Source organism: Dermacentor variabilis, chromosome 5, assembly GCF_050947875.1.
Source record: "Dermacentor variabilis isolate Ectoservices chromosome 5, ASM5094787v1, whole genome shotgun sequence".
NCBI lineage: Eukaryota > Metazoa > Arthropoda > Arachnida > Ixodida > Ixodidae > Dermacentor > Dermacentor variabilis.
In genome coordinates, this window is record NC_134572.1 from 136985076 (window position 1) to 137006984 (window position 21909).

General features: G+C 41.8%; 1 protein-coding gene across 2 annotated transcripts in view; it reads right to left on the reverse strand.

Annotated features, from left to right (window-relative positions):
- The window catches only part of Vps13 (vacuolar protein sorting 13C), a 236898-nt gene that overhangs the window by 203636 nt on the left and 11353 nt on the right, over positions 1–21909 (reverse strand). For both annotated transcript variants that reach the window (XM_075693536.1, XM_075693537.1), the window contains exons 3-15: positions 20986–21081; positions 18653–18754; positions 15203–15432; positions 9997–10077; positions 9882–9939; positions 6632–6762; positions 6290–6396; positions 3606–3765; positions 3451–3513; positions 2626–2725; positions 2198–2298; positions 2038–2105; positions 1330–1407 (exon numbers count right to left, since the gene is read on the reverse strand). In XM_075693536.1, coding sequence (XP_075549651.1) covers positions 1330–1407; positions 2038–2105; positions 2198–2298; positions 2626–2725; positions 3451–3513; positions 3606–3765; positions 6290–6396; positions 6632–6762; positions 9882–9939; positions 9997–10077; positions 15203–15432; positions 18653–18754; positions 20986–21081 — 1375 coding nt within the window. The remainder of the gene's footprint in view (positions 1–1329; positions 1408–2037; positions 2106–2197; positions 2299–2625; positions 2726–3450; positions 3514–3605; positions 3766–6289; positions 6397–6631; positions 6763–9881; positions 9940–9996; positions 10078–15202; positions 15433–18652; positions 18755–20985; positions 21082–21909) is intronic.

Below are 21909 nucleotides of genomic sequence, written 5' to 3' on the forward strand. Positions count from 1 at the left end.
AATATCAGAGGGAAGTTTTGATGTTCCCACTCAGTGCGAATCGTTGCGACACAACTCATTTCAATCTGTGAGGCCCGAGACATGCCTATTCATTTTTCTATTGTGTAGCATTTTAAGACGGCGACAGGAAAGCAAAACAAAATCAAGCCGGCAGGCGATGCTGTAATACGATGCCACCAGAGAAAAATGTGACGCTCTCTTTGTGCTGCCTACAGCAGAGAAAGGCGGCGCATTTGGGTTATTGCCTATTAAAAGCATGCAGTACAGTGCCAATGGCACTATGCCACATATTCTTTGACACAGATACGTGAAGATGCTTATTGCAATCGGTTTGGCAGCAATAGCTGTGGATGCGGCAAACGACGACCCATGATTAGATTTGCTGGTACCGGAATGAGAAACTTGGGTGTGCACTGGCGTTTTTATGTGACACGAGGCGGGCAAGTACTGCGGGGAAGTTGCTGTGGCAGCGGGCACATGTGCGTAATCACATGCACCTCACGCCTTGTTTACATGGGACCTAGCAACCAGAAAAAGCATCACACAATCACAGTTGGCTAATGTACTGAATGTCAGTGCCGAAAGATTGTGTTCTCCAGGAACGCATCAACCAGTAAAAAAAAGAAGTGCAACTGCATTGGGTCATTTCTTGTGTTCTTGATCACAAACGTATGCGCCGGGAAGTCATATGATACGGGATCACATCAGCAAGGTTTTACTGTGTACGCACATGTGCTGAATGAAAGGATATCAAGTGAAGGGTGGGCAAGAAAGGTGGGTGTGCACCAAATTGCACATTCCATTGCACGAACGTGACATGAAAATGTGTGCCTCTAGACTATGAGAACAGCACCACATGATGGGAGATGTGTCTGTTCAAAGACTAAACATTCCACCATGCACCAGTTTTGTGTGCATTCTGTTCAAATCTTCCAGCAAAGCAAGGTCCACCTCTCGTGAAGCGAAACTGACACCCCTAGGCAGAAGAAAACCTTCTAGTCAAAAAATTTTGTGCATGGCACTGAATCCCACATAGTTCTTCACAAACTTCAATGATATTTATATCATTCAAACTAGAGAAAGAGGAAGCAGAAGTCGGAATCTGTACACATCCATCCACTCGACAATGTCATTATGAGACTGATTTACATTAATTTATCTCTAATATTTACGAATGTCAAGTTTGTTCCAAGTAATCTCATGAGGTCTGCCCATAAGTAATGCATGCCTCATGCAGTGCTTAGTTTTTATGAACACTATGATTTCGCTGTCGCATATCATTATACGTTAGGCTGCCAGTGGGGCAAGCCTGTCATAAAATATGCTTACTTTATGGCTTCCGTTCTCGGTCTCTCTTCAAAACTTGCAGACATATCGTTCAATATAACCTGCACAACGATGGTCTTCCTGTAAATGGAAGGAAAAGAAATCCCGTACAGCCGATGTCCCTAAAGTGAGCATAGGTACAGAAAACTAGTGAATACAGTAAATTACAGCACATACCTTAACATAACAAGACACTTCTACAGCATGCAGCAGCTGCCTGTTATAATCTGTTCCCACATTACCAATCCTCCAATGCAATACACCGGTCTACAGGGAAAACTCCGGAAAATAGAGTGCCAGCTGAACTCTACCCTGGCGAAAAAGAAGTTCTATGGTTTTAGGTGCCAAAACCACAATCTGATTATGAGGCTTGCTGTAGTGGGGGACTCCGGTTTAATTTTGACTGCCTGGGGTTCTTTAACGTGCACCCAATGCACGGTACACAGATGTTCTTGCATTTCGCCACCATCAAAATGCTTCCACCACGGCCCCAGTTCTATGTAGTGTATAGCTGTAGTAGTATGTACCATAATATTGCAGTTCATGTGCTGCTTGTATGAAGTTCAGTCAGGTATATCAAGTAAAGGCATGGCAAAACTTGGAAAACTATTCATTTTGGCAGCTTAAAATACAAGGAAACATATATAACATGGACAGCTAATAAAGTCCTAATAAACAGGATTTGCCAAATAGATGCCAACACAGACTCACACTCTTGCTTCATCATGTATAGCCAATGAAAAGTTCTTGAGCAGAAAATTCAGCCTCTTTGCAACGTACTGAAATAACAAAGAACATGTACTTCATATGAAAATACGGAAGCGGCAAGGTAGAACGGTGCTAAAGATTAACTTAATGAAGTTGCCCGTACAGTGACTGGGTAGATTGGTGCTGAAGAATTCTCCTGATAGCCAATAGCAGCGTACAGCTTCTCCTTCTCAGCAGGCGTCATGGCTTTCTCAAACTGCTTGGCTGCAAAGGAAGAGAATGTGTGCATTGACAAAGGTGAACGGGGCTTTATAATTCCGTTTTCCCAATTCACAACTGCAAGGACAGAGGCCAGGTAGCAGTGTTCGCCAATTTGCAGCACAAATAGCAGGCAGTATCGTTGGTACAGTGCTGACTAACAATTTCAGGAAGGCTTGTCAGGTAGAGCTCTTCAAGTCATGGATTTCAGTATAGAGGCCACACATTCAGAAATATGCAATTCCAGATTGTAGAACAGATGGCTTGCAAATATGCTAACAACAAACTGCACGTGCGCACATAAATGGAAACATTTAATATGACCATACGCACCAATGTCCTGGGTCTGAGATGCTGTGCCGCTTTGGTCCCCACCAAACCACCAGGATGACAACCAGCTTTGTTTCGGGGTGTTCAGCTGCTGCTCCTCAACCTGATGTAAAACAAGTCAGTAGGTACTTTAGAGATTTATTAACACAAGGAAAGCACATTGTTTTGGCATGAACACTTGTTCAACCATGGTTTCTGCAATAAAAACTAATCGCAAGATAATTGTTTTTTTTTTAAACTCCAGGTACAGCTATAAATCCCTCACAAACCCTCTGTCAGCTTCACAAATTAGAGCGACTGTTAACATCTCAGGCTGAAAGAGGCTTACTCAAGGGCAAAACCATTCATCCTCCTACTTGTTACGCTGCTTGATAGGCGTGTTGTCTTCACGATAGTTTGGTATTCTTTTTGTGTTTCTTTGTTTGTTGTTTTTTCTTGGGGAGGGGGGAGGCAATCTTGTACTTTAAGTGTTCCTGCTTGTATTTACAAATAGAGTCACTAGCTAAGTGTTTAGTCAATAGGTGCTGTTACGCACCATAAAAAAATTTTGTGCAACCTTTATTAATCCCATCATTCGTTATTCAAAACTGTTTCAATTTGGGTTTGCAAGTTACACCACTAACAAAGTGGTGGAGACATAATCAGCAATAATGCACCTTTGGTAATTGTCCAAATTGACAATTATATGCACGGCTAACTAAAACAAATTTTGCTTAAAACTTCAGACTAATGTCCACCTGGCTCTCAGAAAACAAGAAAATAAATTAAGCAATAACAATCAGTTAACTGTTGCAAAGAAAAATCCCCACAACGACATGCAGTGCTCACCTCAAGCTCCGCCTGACGTCTTGCAAGTGTGATGTTGAACACATCCAACTCATCTTCAAGTGCCTGCATTATCGCAAAAGTGAAATTGCAACTCAACTGGAAAATACTGTGCTCTGGAACATGTATAGTTAGCACAGGCACAAAATTGACCTAACCTTGAGGTTTTCGGAAGACTGCTTGGTTTGCAACTTGACTTTGTACTGAGTCTTGTACGCTTTAACTTTGAGGACATGCTCATGCATGTGCTTCAGTGACCAGTTACGCCTGCATCGTCGCACATGCTCCTCCAGAATCGCTTCATAAGCAAAGTGCCACCTGAAACAGCCAAAACAAGGCAGTGTAATGCACTAAGGATGAGTTCCTTCAAAAACATCCTTTCTCTGCAGATTTTTTAGTAATGAAGTAGATAGGACCAGAAAATTATTTTTTTAAATGGAGAACATTATTCAACAGAAAACACTTAAAACATTCTTGTGAATAACAAGGTGTTTATATTGAGAGTGAAAAAAATACATAGGTTTTGAAAGCATGGACTCCATCGGACTAAGGAGCTGCAGACTAAGTCTGCACTAAGAAGGCACACGTCTCGACTCTGTCCTGACCGAGCAGCTAGCTCCACTTGGTAGAGCCGATGTTAAGCTTGCAATGATGAGACCCTACAATGGGCAGTTTCATAAAGAAAAAACAGCCAGCCTCAAACCAGCATGGAAATGCAATGACTGCAGCAACATATATACACACGCCAAGGCATTTTGAATACAACAGGTTTCTTCTGATGAGCTTATTACCCATAATTTCCCCGCACAGTACTTTGTTATATTGGTCATAATGTTGAGCTCACTTCAGTGGCTGGAGCTTTGCAACACATTAGGTTCTATAGTATGTGTAAGGGAATCAAAAGCCCTTTGTTAAATAAGAAATTGAGTAACACCAAGCTTTTTTAAATCAAACTTGCACTGTGACTTTCTCTTTGCGCACCAGATGCTGTTTACGCAGCTGTCTCACGTGCAGCACAACATGTGTTTGCTTGACGTTCATACTGAATTATGTCCCACAGGTTTTGTTTCATGTTGCATATTCTTTTCCTGCTTGGTCATTGCGGTGGTCAAGATGGTCATTGCGGTGTAAAATCAGTGCAGGAATGAGGAAATATGTGGTAAGTAAGCATGGTGCCTACATGCTAGAAAGAGCTGATGAACCAGTACTCAGTGGAAGTTCCCTGGATTAAGCCTTTGCAGGTTGGCATGTATTTTTTAGAAAACGTTTGAAATTTATTGTGTGGCAGGAATAAATGAGGTGCTTAGAAAATAGATTACAACAAATCTCATTTCTCAACACCAAGCCGCCTATTTTAAAAAAGTGGGACGTATTTGTCCCACTGACACTAAATGGTCGCAAAGTCCTATTGACCTTCTAGGATCTCAATCCAAAATTATTTCTGACTACTTCCCTTGTGAACCAAAACTCCAAAAATATTTTGTGTGGTATAAGTAAATGAGGTGCATAGAAAGAGTTTGCAACTAATTACACTTCTGTACAAGAAGCCGTTTCTATTTTAGAGGTGGGAAATATCTGTCCCACTGACACTACGTGGCTTTTTTGAGAAATGGGACTTCCTTAAATGGGACCTAATGGGTCTCAATGAAAAATTATATGCAGCCATTTGCTTAGTAAAACAGACCAAAGCACGATGGACTAAGTGGCACAGCAAATGCCATAAACAAACTGTTCGTGCAGAGTTTTCACCGGAACATCAAACACTAATGGCATCGGCACCATTTTGCATGTGCATGGTTTTACAGGTGCATTCACAAGGGCAAGTTTCGCAGACCAGCTATCACCTCATGATGCAGAAATGGGTGCTTACTGTGAGCTAGAGGTGTAAATGCAAATGCATAAAAGAGGAATAACTTATTAGGCATGTTGGGAATGTTTTTCTCACAAGCAAGTGTGCTCCGAATTCAGGAAGCATTCCAACAATGAAAACAATTTTTATAAATTTTGCATGCCTGTTGCCCTTAGTACCCACTACCAAAACTATTCTCACATGAAGTGTTGAAACCTTTAGATAGAAGGCAGCAATCAAGGAAATTATATAGGTGCACCCCTTTGCTGCCTAGAAGTGTTTTCACACACATAATAAGGTGGGACATATATGTCACATTGTCATACAACGGGTTAAAGCAAAGAAAGCTGCTACATGTCGAAGAAAATGTACAAAGAAGTTGCAATGTTGCCAATACAGTAAAGCCTCATCAATACGTACCAGCTTAATAAGTCATTGTGATTCAAACATAGTCACGATAAATCTACCGCCCTGTCCCCATTGAACTTAATATATAGGCTGACCACTTCAGCTGCAGTCGCTTTACACATGCCAAACGGTTAGTGTGTCGTATTCACTTAAATTTTTGGACGTGTACAGGCGTGGAATCAGCGAAATGTCATGTGCATCGACCATAGATAGCAAAAAATTGTGGCACATGGACCTTTCCCACACTGCAGTCACCACTGATAGTGACATCAAAACATGTTAGCCACGATGTGCTACCTGCTCCCATAGCTTCTAGCACTTCTATGTTGTCGTCGTGGATGACGACAACATAGCAGACGACAACTGTTAGTTAATAAGTGCATCACTTGGTGCATACCTGATCCACATTCCCTGCCAACTATCTATTAACGAGGTTTTACTGTAATGAACTAATTACTATGTTGTTAATTACAAGAGTTCCTTCTGACAGTTTTGTTAACTCTGAAACCTCATCCTGTATTAATACTGAATGGAAAAAATTGTAAATATAAACGACATTCGCAATGTCGCTAATATGCTGCCCACCATCTTTTAGCGTTGTTGTGCACCGGGACATCGGGCCTGTACTTCCTGTAGTGGGCAGCAATTGTCATCCGGTTGACAGAATCCGAAAGTGCCAACATGTCTTGAAACTGCAATGCACAGGCAGGTAGACAGTTTTTTAATGGCATGACATGACCAAAACAAACATGGCCACAGGACAGAACACTAGCACTGCTACTACTCCTAAAGCTTTGTTGAAGTGTAAAAATACTGAAATTTGAAGACAAGCAAGCAGGCAAAGGATTTACTTTTTCAAGGTGTTACAATACAGTCCAAGACCATATTCATACAAAAGTATTGCTGGCCATAAAGAAGACATCAAACCTGGCGTTTGCTGATGCCAATGCTGATCTCTGCAACAACAATGTCCAAAACCATCCCTGTGGTGCTGTAGTTATTGATCTCTGGCTTTGTGTCCATGGTCAACTTGGCAAGCGAGGAGATCGGACCGAGCACTAGAAGAGACGTGGCAATTAATCCATGCCCGATGAAACCTCAAGACTGTCAGAAAATGCAAAAGGTCTAATAATTGTTGCAAGTGGCATTAGAATACAACATTAAACACAGTAAAACCAGGCAAAAAAAGAACCTTAAAGGGCCCCTGAAACGGTTCGGACAAATTTTGTAGACGCGTAGGGTACAGCTTAAGTAGAACATTCGCACCACAATTTAAGTGAAGCGTTACGTATTAATGGAGCTACAAGCGATTAGAAGTTACCCTCCTCCCCATCCACGCTTTTTCTCCTCAACTCGTTCGCCGAGCGAGCGGGGCTACGCTCCGCCTTCACTGGTCCTGCGTCACGATGCGACGTCACATCGTCCACTTCCGGTTGTTTTGGAGCCCGCCACCACCCGCGCGAGACCTCTCCGCTAGCCGCTTGGCTGTCGACCCCAAGCGAGAGCTATCGAAGCAGTGTGTGTTGCGAGCATTCTGTCGTAGCGCCGAACGTATCTGGTATTCCGTTAACCACAGGCAAGCTGGTCATTTCGGCAAATCAATGGAGGCATAAACTCAAGCTGATGAAGGAACTTTGGCGTAGACGTACGTGAGCGGCCTGATCGGTCTACACGGTCCAGACACTTGTTGGCGCAGCGCTTAACCAGCCAAAGAAAGCGCTAATATTGCTCTAACCAAGTGTAAAACATTTTAAACATTTATAAAAACAATGTGTTGATGATTACACTCCTGCAAAAAATACGCACCAGCAGCAAAGAAGAATACGCTTCGTTGCTGCTACTGTGTATGGTTGCGCTCTATGCCACCAGGTGGCTGCACCGTGCAGAACATTCACATTTGCCCTTCTGCTCATCTCGGCTCATCCCGTTACGGCACAGTCAAGCGGCCAGACCCTGTCCCCTTGCGCTTACGTTTGCCCTAATACAGGACTCGCGAAACGCTGTTGCGTTAGTAATCTTCCGGTGTAAAGTGACGGCCACAAACGCGCAAATCCTGGCGCCGATCGGATAGCGGTAGTCCGATGCGCAGCAGCCAGTTCGCTCGTATGCTGCCTTGCAGAGGGACACGATGTCGCAGCTTGACATATTTCCAGTCGCTACGTTTGCAGTCCACAAGGCAACAAAGTCGAATCATAGTGCTCGCGAAAAGACTGAGACCAACTGTGACCGCGGAGCTCTCGTCAAAATGGAGTACGTTGTAACACAAGCAGACGACACTTGCTGTGTGCCGGAAGTGCTTAAGTGTACTGAAAAATTGTTCTTGTGCATTCTCTTTGTGCTACTTTCTTTTCATAAAAACAAATGAACTAACATTCCAACTATTACGAAGATCATTTGTTTACCATAAAGTTGGAAAAATTATCGATCACGCGCCCTGGTCAGCCAATCGGATAGCTCGCCCCACTGACGTCATATGGGTGATTTTGGTCATATGGGTAGGGGTGGCTTAAAATTCCGCCGAGCAGTGCGCTGCGATCGGCAGCGATGTGCATTTTTAAAACCTTATAATAAATTACACGCTTTACGCAGAGCACTTAGATGTGTCAATTAATGATCAGAAGGACCTACTCTAACGACTCAGTACGTTTGTAGAAAATCGTCAAAAGCGTTTCAGGGTCCCTTTAAGTCCGGACTTTTCAGTTCAGAGACACTTGGGCACAGCTGAACCTCAATACAAGGAACACAGGATCAACAAATTTATGTAATTTCCAGGATTACTTGAAGACCAAATATTTGACCACTGACAACCATGTACAGCAGACTTCCATTAATTCAACTACGGTTAATTCAATCTTTCGGTTGATTTGACCCCAGCCGAAGGACCCCGCCAGCACCCACGCATTTCTACGGACCCAAACTTCTGTTGTTTTGATTATAAAATTGGCCTTCACCAGCCAGTTCGAACTTGCCCAGTCAACACAAACACACCTGACCCCTGTGGCAACCCTAGTAGTGACCATTTTAGTGGCAGCGTCCGTCTCAACAGAGCTCAGGACACAATAAATACGCTGAATACACATCAAATCTATTTGAAAATACCCATTTTCAGCCTGCCTTGGGAATATTTCGAAGCAATAAGCGTAGCTCGCAATGTCTGATTACGGTATTTATCAGAGTCTAAAGTGTGCCTTTTTTGTTTTAAAGAAAATTGGGCCGAAAAATCGCGTTCGTGGTCAATTGTATACGAAACCAAATCGCCTATGCGGCGTTAGTGCGGTTTACCGCATAGCACCACTATACTGTGGTGAAGTTTACTTGAAAAAAAAAAGAGTGCGACCAATTTAACTCTCTGCGATTGTGCAACACATATTAGACCTTCGCTGATATTTCTTGATAATAAATCAGGTGCAACTTAAATTTCTACTTTGTTTAGGAACTTTGCTGTCATTTCTACGTTAGTTTTCTATTGGGTTAGTTTCATTTGGGGTGTGTCAGATTCAGTAAAATACTGCCAAATGAATCAGCAGTGTGTTTCCGCATTTTTTTTTCTGTGTCGTGTTGATTTTGACTCGCCGGATATCTTGATAAATTTTGTCAATCCTGTCAGAATCAAATTAATGGAAATCGACTGTATTTTTATCACAACTCAGCGAAGTAACTGCAGGTTGCAGCTATGATTTGAACAAGTCCTCGTACATTGTATACACACGTCACACATTGAGGCTGTAATGACAAGTAATAAAAACGAGCCAAGCCAGACGATAACTTTTATGTGTATACATGAACAGAGAAATCAGGGTTGGCCACGAGAAAAAGCTTTCTCTTAAAGGCAGTTTACTCATTCAAAGACTTCGCAGCAAGTAGTAAGCCTAACTATGACATGCAACATTGCTGCAAGACTATTTTCTCATAGTCAAGGGTATAACTAAAATTTGGTCAGATAGCATAAAAAAAGAAAAGGGCTTCTGGTTTTTTGAGCCTAGTTTCTAAAGTATGTAGCAATCATACACTAATAATGTTTGTTTACTCATTACAAATTAATTCATTCAATCAAAGTGAACTTTAATGCACAACTAAAATATATTGAAAAATTGTCAATTTAGTATTTACGCTGTTTAATTTACCGTGGGTATTTACCCTGGATGAACAAGGAACGTGCTACGAGAGCTGTACTTACTGTATGAAACATCAGCAGGCCTGACAGCTTCATTACTAATCTTCTCTTGAAGCAGCGGCTACAAATAATCACAAATGTCAGCTGCTGTGACAACAAACACTGTGCAATATACTACCTTTATCTTTGACTGCTCCTGTTCCATGAAAAGCTTGCAGTCTGAATTCCAATACAAGCCAAAGCTGCTGACATCAACCAACTGAAACAGAGAAGGTAAGATATTAACCTTGCTAATAGGCATTGACCAGTGAGAAGCCACAAGCAAAATTTCAAAACATAAGCTTCTCTACATACGCTGCCTAGAAGAGGCACTGTTTACAATATTACAATTTCTCTTACTAAATATCTACATGTACCACAATTTTTAACTTCCTTCTTGACAATCACAAACAATTAATTAATTACAATTAATCATAAACAAAACTGAGTACTAATATGAAGCTAGTGGATACATTATGAAAGAGGGAAGAGAGAGTCCCAGAGAACTGTGCAGTCAGTGTCAAAGTTTATGGATCGTGGGATGCGAGAAAATTACAATTCAAGTAGTTTGTGATCGTAGCCCATAAAACCGTACAACACTATGTTGTTGACGCCTCCCAGTACAGACTGGAAGTACAAATACCACGCTGTTAAACTAGGCTATGGAAATATGCAGTTCCTTTATCGGTTCCCACAGTTTGTAAACTTTGTTGCTTACTGTACAGAGCGGTCCACTGTTAAGAGGAAACTTTGGCCGCATGTTTGGGATATGGTATTCCCAAACGTGCGGATGGGTTTGAGTTGCCACCTTGTGATGGTGCTCGTCAACACACACAAGGATGTTAAGCCTGAATATGAAATACTGGCACGTTTGGCTAGTGATGCTTTAAGAATGATTTCCTGTGATCAACTGTTCTTGGCCATGCCACCCTGCTCTGAAATGCCAAGGCAAAGAAGCCTGAAATAACAGATTTAACCAAATGCTTAGTTTTAAATGGCTTCAAAATGCTTTAAATATATAGTGAACCATCAAAAAGCCTGTGGTTTGTTTGAATTAATGATAATTCTGAATTATTTGAGCTTGGAAATATTGCAAGCCAACTTTATCACAGAGGAATTGATCGGAACAATTGCTTGAAAGACTGATTGGAGGAATTGATCATATGAGAATGCTATAGTTGGCGGTAACAGAATGCTGATTTAAAAAACGGAATGCTGGAGATTATGGAAATAGCAAGTGGTCCCAGCCGTAGGTCGGCAAAATAAACAGAATTCGTTCAGCCTGACTCCCAAAATATACCTCTCCAAAATTCTAGTCAGCAAGGCTCACTCAAATTCAAATTTAGAGGTTGGTCTGAGCCTGAGTGAGTAGACTCATGAGTGAGTTTGCAGACCTATGGTTCAAGCCTATGCTACCTCTTGATGTGAAGCATTTGTAGCGCACTTCTTGTGAGCATCACCTGCAGCCCATTAAAACGCACAGCAAAAAAAAGTGATCTCCCACCGACCTCCAACTACCGTGCGCTGCAACAACTGGCTCCATCCTATGGCCACAATTTTTTTTTTACACTCATCCCTACAACTATCTTTTGTCCACCTTGACTGTTCCCCGACCCTTGGCACAAATTCTGCTGCTCTAATAGGCTATCGGTTATCTGTTCTACACATCAGATAAACAGACCGACAGCACCCCTTGTTTGCTCATATCCACACTGCCATCTTTCTGTTGCCTAATATCACGCTCATCATTTTCCATTTTATATTGCTCACTACATGACCCTTAACACCCTTTCAAGTTTTTCTTACCGTGTTAGTTTCAGTCCCATACAGAAATATTAGCAAAATATACTGCAACTTTTTTTAAGGATATATCAGCAACCTGCTGTTAATGACTTGGAAGTATAATGCTCAGCGATTCAACTATGACAATCAGCCCGCATGGCAGGTGGCGCTTTTTTTGCCACAAATGGGTGCTGGGGACACCGAGCCGATACACTGTGGCATACAATGAATGCAAGGGCCTCTGTGATGCATTGTGATTGCGTTAGGCCTCTGAGCAATCACCCCATGCTCACTCGTGGAACAAAAAAGTGCCAGCCGCCACGCGGGTCGATTGTTGCGTTTGAATCATTGAAGCACCTGCCAAATGCACACCAACCTATTTTCATTCACCAGCAGGCTTCCTTCCCATAAACCAGGTGCCCAGATCATGAGAAGAAAATATGCGTACATATAACCCTTTCAGGCACAGTATCCGCATGTGTGGTAGAGGTTTGTTTTTGCAGTTTTGTCGAGTGGTGGCCAAAAAGAAAGTAAGGAACATTGAGCTTTAAGTAAAATTAACCTCTGCATACCCAATATGCCTTCATTTCACTTCAATGTACGGCGTATTGTTACAGATGAACACTTCGCTGAAGGTGCTATTATGTTTGACGGGACAGTCGATGTGCTGCGTTCCAGCAGGAATTTAAAAAAAAAAAAAATTAAGCATTTCTTTCCTCATAATGCATGCAAGGCTATATTTATATTGCGCATGTACTTTAAACCCGTGATTCTTAATTCTTTTTATGCAAAAATGCAACATGGCTGACTGCACAATAAATAGATAATTCTTCTTTAATTATGATTAACTAGAAAATGCCCAAAGCAACATTCTGATGATGATTGAAGTTTATTGGCGCAAGGGCATCTAAGGCCAAAGAGCGCAATGACATGTGTTTTGGTTTAGTAAAATTGTGAGTTTAGGGCTATGACGTACAGGCTGTATAGAGGCCTACACGTAAAACAAATCTATAAATACTAGTGAATGAATTCTAAAATACCTACGAAGATAAATATAAAGCCTTAAATGCTTTGGTTATGGGGACACATAATAAATTATAGCGGATTGCCCGAGTCCCTTGCTGTATAATCCTTGCCTACGCAAGAAGTGCAAGAGCTCAGATATACTTTTGTGCATCAGATTGTACCTCACCTGTGAGGCACAATATGAAGGTTAGGATGGTATGAGATGATGTCGAGGAAGTTAACTTCTGCAAGATAATTAAGCACTCTTTTAAAGTTAAAAAGTGCATCCTCTGATAAGAACATCGAGGGATGGTGGGGTATATGGTGTGAGTAGAGTTCTCTAAAATGAACCAATCGGTGTCGGTGAAGTTCAGGACATTGAATGAGGACATGTAGGACGGTTAGGTTCTCACCGCAGCGTGTGCACGTCGGTGGGTCAGTTGCTGTGAAGAGGTATTTGTGTGTGCCATAAGTGTGTCCTATTCCGAGTCGTGCCAGGGTGACTTCGGTGTGTCTATCAAGCTTCAGTGGAAAGGATTTGGTTAACTGCGGTTTAAGCAGGTGCAGCTTATTTTCAGCTTCCTTGTCCCATTCAGTTTGCCAATGATTATGGAGCGCCTTTCGTACTGCAGGTTTCATATCTACGCCAGGTACCCAGCTTACATCAATTGTATCCCGATGAGCCGCTTGTCCAGCATTTTTGTCTGCCATCTCATTGCCTGCGATCCCAGAGTGTCCTGGCACCCAGCATACAATAAGAGCAAGGTTTTGTTTATATGCTACATTAATGTGTTTAAGGAGCATGTTTAATACAGGGTTTCTGCTTGCATTGCCACAGGACAGGGCTGTGACAACGCTTAAGGAATCTGTGTATATTATGGACTTTTGTATCTTGTGCTGCACTATGTACTCAACAGTGATCAGGATACCGTACACTTCGGCTGTAAAAATGCTGCTATGGTTATGTAAGGTTTTAGTGTTGGAGAAGTTTGGGCCATGGGCTGCACGTGATACCGAAGTTGCAGACTTCGAAGCATCAGTGAAAAATGCCATCGATCTATACTTGTCTTCAAGGGCCAAGAAATGTTGCTGGATGAGGGCACTTGGGACAACTCTTTTTGTTCAGTTCTGTAAAGGACAGGTCACAGGTAACAGTACGTTGCTCCCAAGGTGGGATGGGTTCAGCATTGTCGCTTTCCTGTAGATCTGTGAAAAGTGCTCTGAGTTTTTCCGCAACAGATTTTACTGTCAACGGGAATGGCGGGGTGTGTGAAGGCCCCGGAGCAACATTCTACCACCTCATCTTTCTTACAATGGGGTGTCACAAGACTTCGGAATATATTTGTCAATTTGACACACCTGAAGGGGATAGTATCTCTCAAATGGATCTCACAATTAAGAGTACTGCAGTGCCCTAAATCCTTTATGCTTAAAAACCTGCCCGGATTGAAATTTAGAATGAAGTTGCTTTCTGAGTGCAGAAATAAAACTGGGCATTGCTCCTACCTAGTTTTTACTATGTCAATGCATATTACACACTGAAAAAGAAAATTATTCAGCATGTTTGTGGTCCACAGAACATAAAAAAAGCAGGCAGGTGGGCGACGGTTATTTCATATGATGTTTCTATTGGCCCCAAGCCGCAAGCACAATGCAAGAAACAAGAATAAGGCTCATGTGAGTTTGTCGCATTTCAAAGCCTCGGCCCAACCGCTCCCTTTCTCACCATGCATTGTTTATAGAACAATAGCCTTTCCTTCTAGGAGCGCACCTTCTCCTGCTGCCACAAGTTGAAAACAGAATGACCATTCTGAGCTACAAGACACGACAAGCATCCCCAAAAACATTCTGTTAGAAATTTTTTCACACCTAGTTTCTCTTTGCCATAACCATGGCTACAAGCTAAATTGCTAATGCTGTTGTGAGGCAGCAAATTACCCTAACCAAATGAGTGCGCAAAACCGAATGTAACTAAAAGAGTGCCACAGAAATCTGCAAGGTCGAAGAACATCGAAGAAAAAAAAAAATATTACTGTTATGAGTGTAGCCGAGCAGTTCCGAGAGGTGGACAGACTCTGCGGTCGGCGTCAACGGTTTCGCCCAATGGACAGAAACCACTGACATGTACTGCAGCATGACCGTACACTCGGGATCGCGCTTGCAACTGATCCCATGTTGTTTATTTTCTTTGCCTTTACAGGGTGATGCAAGTGACGCTATGCCATGGACAGCCATCCAAAATGAAATCGTAACAGTTACCATCCTCCTGTTTGTAAGCACAACCCTACAAAAAGAAACGCCATCAAGGGACACAAGCATTTTTTGCACTTCGCCACCATCGAAATGCGACCTTCACAGCAGAGATCAAACCCGCGACCTCGTGCTCATACTCATAGTAGCTTATAGCAACTTTCTTGGAGTGCTCTGATGTGTTCCTGTGTGTTTTATAGGGTTTAGAGAACTTGGGAACTTCGATTAACACCAACCAAAAATGACAAGACCAACATGTCACGTTGGCACTCCTTTAACACCTTCCCAGGGATAGATTGTACTCCCACCTTGTGCACAATCCTGGCAGACACATCAAGGACACACGGCTCCCACTCCTCATTGGTCGTGTCAAAGGACAGGTTGTACAGCGTGATGCCAAAGGAGAACGGGTGCTCGGGGATGGTGAAATTGTCTTCATAGCGGATGTGGATGTTGCGGATGCGGACCTGCAGGTTCTTGATGATCTGTGCCGCCAATTTCTCAACGAAGGTGTCCTGCTTCTCCTCTTTGGGCTTGTCTACATATTAAACCATAAGCAGAGTCAAAAACCTTTTGCTGAGGCTTATCACGCAGAATGCACATACCAGAGCTAGCTAACTACTAGCAAAATAGAGTACATATATTAATTATTATTACATGAAAGAGTATCTATGAATCTAGGGGCAAAATCAACTAACAAATGGCTCCCTTATAAAACATACGGTAAACCTGTGGTTATGTATCTTGAAACACTGATAAGATTTCGTCCACTTAAAAAAGAACACCCACTGATTTTAGTGAAACTTCTGTAATTTATCTGCTACGGTGCTAGAATCAGCAAAATGTTGCCTTTCTTGTGCAGACTTTTTCACATGCTTACATTTTGCAATATTTATTGGCCAATAAATTATTTGCTGTTTATTTACTGTATAATAAACACTACCTATAATTTCAAAACCTTTAATTGGTTTATATAGTTACACTGTATGCACAGTAGAGATGTAGGCACTATGTGCAAAAGTTTTAAAAAATATTAAATTATGGGGTCTTATGTGCCAAAACCACTTTTTGATTATGAGGCACGCTGTAGTAGGGGACTCCGGAAATTTATACCACCTGGGGTTCTTTAATGTGCACCTAAATTTAAGTACACGGGTGTTCTTGCATTTCGCCCCCATCAAAATGCGGCCGCTGTGGCTATGTGCAAAAGTTCATTACATAAGATGTGCCCAAAATGTGAAAGCCAACCTATAGTGAAGCAAGATAGAGATTGATTGACTGACTGATTGATTGATTTACTGATTGGTGCCATCATGTTGAATGGCGGATGCTTAAACAGAACCAAGGTAATGGTCACTCAAGCTGCCTTGACAGCAGATATTTCATTGTATTCCATTTGGAACTACAGTTTGACCATTTTACATGTAAAAATAGAATGCCTAAGCACAACTTTTTAATTACAAGGAAACAGAAATAAAGACCTCATTATGCAGTCATTCAACCTATGTCTCAACTTGACAATATAATTTGAAAGTTTAACTTGCACAATAGACCTCAAAGTGACTAAACGAGCATAGACACTGGATGAATCAAGCTGGCCAAATGAGGCGTCCCCTATGGAGGGTGTTCAGGAAGCTGAGTGGCGGCTGCATGGGATGTCAGCCTGGATAATCTTATCATGCAGGCCTTGCACAAGTTTCTTATCTCTAATGCTTTGAGTGGGCGTGAGCAGTACACATTGTCTAACGGTGAAAAAGATGAGTGTTTACAATGATAGATTCACAGACAGGCTTACAAAAAATATTTTCACGCTGCAGCCAATGTAATATATCTTCTTTTATAATCACCTTACATTCAATAACTTGAAAAGAATGGCTTGCTACTTGTATGTAAAAGTTCTGCAACGTGCTGCACAAAATCTGTACTTACACAGCTCCTTTCTTTACTAACACAGAAGGACAGGCTAACATGCTTTATCAATAGGACAAATGCAAGCACTGTGACTGAAGCACTAGGAGCATTGGAAATGATTAAAATTTGCTGTGAGGAAAACATTAGGATGTCAAAGTGAGAAATAAGGACTGCCACAGGGCACAATCACCTAGAAATTTCTGCTAGTTTAAGCTGGCACAATTTCTATTACTCATGTACCGCAAAGAAGTGTCGGTTCACCGTTACGTTTTTCTTCTTGCCTGCAAGAACATACTGCCTGCAATTAGGTGTAATACATACCACCAACTTCAGTGTGCATCTGACACCAAACAACTTAAAATTCAATTAAATATTGGTGTTCTATACGATTATGAGCACCACTTTTGTCTTTGTTATCCTTGCCACGATGCCACAGTGGGGGGCGCCGGGTTAATTTCGACCACCTAGGCAAAGACATAGCCAGGGATGGGGGCACACAGTGTACGCCACTCCCCCTCAGCCTTCCTTTGAAATTCCTGTGTACCAGGATGCTGCCTGCCCTAGGGGAGCGGCGTGACCTCTTAGGGTGTGGGTGCAGCCAGTTGTGACGTCGTGCACCACGGGCAACTTGAAGTATGCAAGAAATGTGCAACCACTTCAGTTAGGATTTCCTCTGCAGCTAAGTCGTTCACTGACATAAAACAAACATTGTGAGCATTCTAGATGAGCAAATTGATATTCTAGATTAATCAAACATTATGCCTGTAGCGTTCACTTTAAGCGGAACTGCCGGTAAGCACGATTTTTCCAAGATTTCTTCAAATTTGTTTTAAAGACGCCTACCGTAACTTAAATTGTTAAGCACTGGATATCTTATGCTGGATTCACCATAGAGTAAGAACATGCTACCTGTCATGATCCAAAGTCTTGGACTCCTTGTGTACTCTAAACCCTGCAGCCTTAAACTATGTACCAATTGTGCAGGGTACTGGGGAAAAGCCTCTGCTTTGATATGCTCCGATTGGACACAGAAGAGAAATGTTAGTCTGACAAATCACACCCCTGACTATTGCTCTGAATCTTTTGTGAGCCAAGAGAACAGAGATTGCAATTAAAGACAGCAGCTCTCTTCCTTAACTTTAATTAGCTGCATTGTTAGGCAAATGCATGTTACCCATGACTCATGGACTCTGGATTGTTGGGCCAGGACAGGAACCTCGCGTGGAATTAGCAATTTTGAAGGCCACATTTTGGCAGCCCGAATGTGTCAGATAGTAGTGACAAAGGGAGAGCACCAGAATCCCACAAATGTAGCTGTTGGAAATGGAACAGTGGAAAAAAGTAACAAGCAAGAGCATCAATAAATATTTTTGTAGGAAAGTTTAAAAGTGCTGCCAAGTCACATTCTCTTCAATTTTGAAACGCATTGTAGTTTGCTTTTCATGTTCAGTACTGCCAGAATGAGAAATATCAGTGATGGCTGGTTCGACACTGTAAAAGCAGTGGCATCACTCTTCTCTCAGATCAGTTCTTTGCAAAAGGAAGCTGTGGGTCACAATTTTGTAGCAATGCTCATCCTGATGCTATTCCTCTTCACACTTCACCAATGGTCAGAACAATACTCTGCCCAGATGATGATAAGAGTGGCAAAGAAATGAGCGGAAGGCATCACCATAAAATCACGGCCTTGTTCTTAACTGTAGTGGGGCTGTATCTGTCATATTAAAATGCGACCTTACCAACTTGACTTCATTTTTGCCTTCAGTCTCCCTTTAGGGTGTGGGAGAACATAATGCGTAAGGGAAAATAGATAATGGTATGTGATAACAGGGAGCAAGGTTGATTACCTCTTTCTGCCTCTTGCTGCTTCACCAGCTCGATTCGAGCAAGCTCCCGTTGCTTGGCTTCCCTCTGAAGCTTTTGCTCTTTGGCTGCATCATATTTCACTCCTAAAGAAAAAGACAAAGGCAAGAAGACAATCATGCACCAATGACAATTCAAAATTGGGTAATATCTTACTGTTTTCTTGTTATACTGCAATGGTCACCACAAAATTTCACTAAAATACACACATGCTTCAAAAAAGTAGCTTTTGACCACCTTTTTTACTGAGTGACCCAACATACACGCATGAGCTTCATAGGTGAAACACACAAGGACCACCATAACCATGCCCAACATATATGTGATACGCTGTCTTGATACCACAAAGTTGTGATTTAGGCATGGGAAACTTAATGCATAGCCTATATTGGAATTTTGGTATGCTGGAGTTTCCCCAGCTGTAGGTAGTTCAGCAAACCGATGACTAATTAATTAGTCTACTTCCATACAGACTTGTGTAACGGCCACACCCCCAACTTGCAGCACAATATTTTGAAGAAAAAAAAAATTACATTGGAGAAGCAACCGCGCTCAGTGCCCCAATGCCACAAACGCGCATAGACGAATTTTCACGTGCTGTATACTGTGCTGCGTAGCAGCGGTACTGCAAGCCACTGCTAGATGTCAAGAGCTGCGCGATGACCTCTGATGCAAGAGTATATCTGGGATGTGCAGTAGTCACCCGTTGCGCCGGCGCCATTTTGGCGAAAAGGTTCGGTGCTGCATCAGGGCCACATCTCACCAACATTGTGAAAAAAATAAAAGTGTGCCCTTACACAAGTCTATACAGTAATTAGATTACAACTCAAATAACATTTCATTGTTTTGGTTTTTATTTGTACAAATGTGCTCCCTATGGCCAGAAATAAATGTGAACAAGTTTTTTTCTTAATGTAGAACTGGCTTTATAGGGTTAAAACATTCTAGTAACATGTGAAAGATGACATGTTGAACAAACAGCACAGAAAAATGGGACTTACGGAAGATAACATGGGCACCATAAACTGACAGTTTAATTGAAGAAATGGAAACATACCATATACAGAAAAAAAGGCGGAAAGCAATGATGATAGCCAATGCAAAAAAAAAGCAAAGATACCTGCGAGTCATTAGGCGCAAATAAGTCAGGAGCTACAGCTGGCCAGTAAATATTACAAACTGCACCATGCGGGCAAACCGAAGGCACTTGTGAAAAAAGCGAAAAAGCTAATACCAAAATCTAATAACCAAAATGAAAAGAAAAACAAAACTAAAGGCGACAATGATAAAAAAAAGCGCGGCAGGTGACAATGTGCTTAAAAATCTAAATGGATGCTAGTTGTCAAGATACTGGATCTCCTTGTCATGCCGTGAAACAGACTGCATAATAGCACATGCATAACCTCTTGTTTGAATTATGTATGTTTCCCAAATCGCATGTGTTCGCTGTGCACGGTATTTGCAAATTCAAAAGACGAATGTCATTTTATGAAATTGCCCTGACCTGTAGAAGAAGCTATGAGAGGCAAACTGGAAGTTGTCTAAATGACAGGTTGTGTGAACATTCTAACTTGCTAAAAGGCACACGAGGCAGCACTTTGGCCTTGCATTCTAACGCATGCGGCCATTCACCTTTGTTTGATAGAACTTCCACAATTCACAAATGCCACGAACAGCAAGCACGTGAAATCTGGGAAGCAAACATCATTCAAAATAGAGGATCCGCATGAGTTACTCTTCTGCATGGCTTTTACTGTACGACAAGGAGATTCTATATCTCGACGACTAGCATCCCTATTAATCTTTATGCGCACTGACACCAGCCACGCTCCTTTTTTACTGTTGCCACCTTCACTTCTGTTCTGGTTGTCTTTTTAGTTACATAGTTGCTTCTTTTTGTCGTCTGTTATCCTTGCCTTTGTTTTTCTTTGTTTACAGGTGCATTCAATCTGCCCATGTGATGCAGTTTGGGACACATAGATGGCAGCCGGCTGTAGCTCTTGCCTCATTTAGCGCCAGACAACTCAAAGCTCTAGTTGCGTTTTCTTGATGCTGACTACCTGTTGGCTGACGTTGGCTTTTCTTTTTCTGTATATCTTTCCATTCCTTTGAATAAACCAGCAGTTGACAGCCTTGCCTATCTTGTTGTCTTCCATAAGCCATGTTTGTCAGCACTGTTCATTCTATACATGTATGTTGATCTTCAACTAACTAGCCCAAATCATCACTCTTGTGAAAGACAAGCTATCAACATTTACATTTTTCAACTTTTGAATTACCATGTGCAGGGAATGGAGCATAGAAGCAGAGGACTTACCTGACTTTGGAACTATGACCATGTAGATGCCTTCCACCATGGCAGAATAAGTAGCACTGTACAATGACTGCCATGGTATCTTCAATGTGAGCTTTTCTGAAAAAGCAAGAAAGGTTACCAAAGTTAGCACAAATATTACAAAATCCGGGTGAATTCATGTTTGAAAATAGGTTTACTCCAACTTAACGCAACAAATTTAAACAAAAGGATATAAACATTTTGCGACCTATGCAGGTGGCATCTTCATAAATTATGTTGAGTCGGAGTAAACCTATTCTCAATAAAGTTAGTACATGCGCATACTTGAAGTCGAGGTTTTGACGGAAGCCCGTCTGGTGGGGAGGAATCATGAAGAAGGGTAAAAAGAAGGACACAGACCACTGAAAGAATACAAGAAACGACGTTTCGTCTCCCCTGACAGGAGCCTTGTTTACAATGAAATCAAGGATGTGCAGCAAAATGTTTGTATGGCTTTAAAACATGACGTAAGCAGCACGTGTAATGGGGGGGAGAGTTCCGTCATTCCGGTTGAGGGTGGTATCTGCGATTAGAATATTAAATATTATAAAAAAAGAAATTTGACTTCAAGACACCACTTGGAATCCCTCCTAATCCAAATGACAGATAGCACACTCAACCGGAATGACGGAACCCTCCCCCCCCCATCTACACGCGCTGCTTATGTCATGTTTTAAAGCCATACAAACATTGTATTGCACGTCCTTGATTTCATTGTGAACAAGGCTCCTGTCAGGGCAGCCAAAGCATCTTTTCTTGTATTCTTTCAGTGGTCGGTGTCCTTTTTAACCTTCTTCATGTGCATACTTGCTTCATTGCAACCCAAAATTGCCACTCAAGCAAGCATGGTCATATTTTTGGGGGCAAGAAATTTTTTTATTTATTTATTTACTTAGGAATACTGTA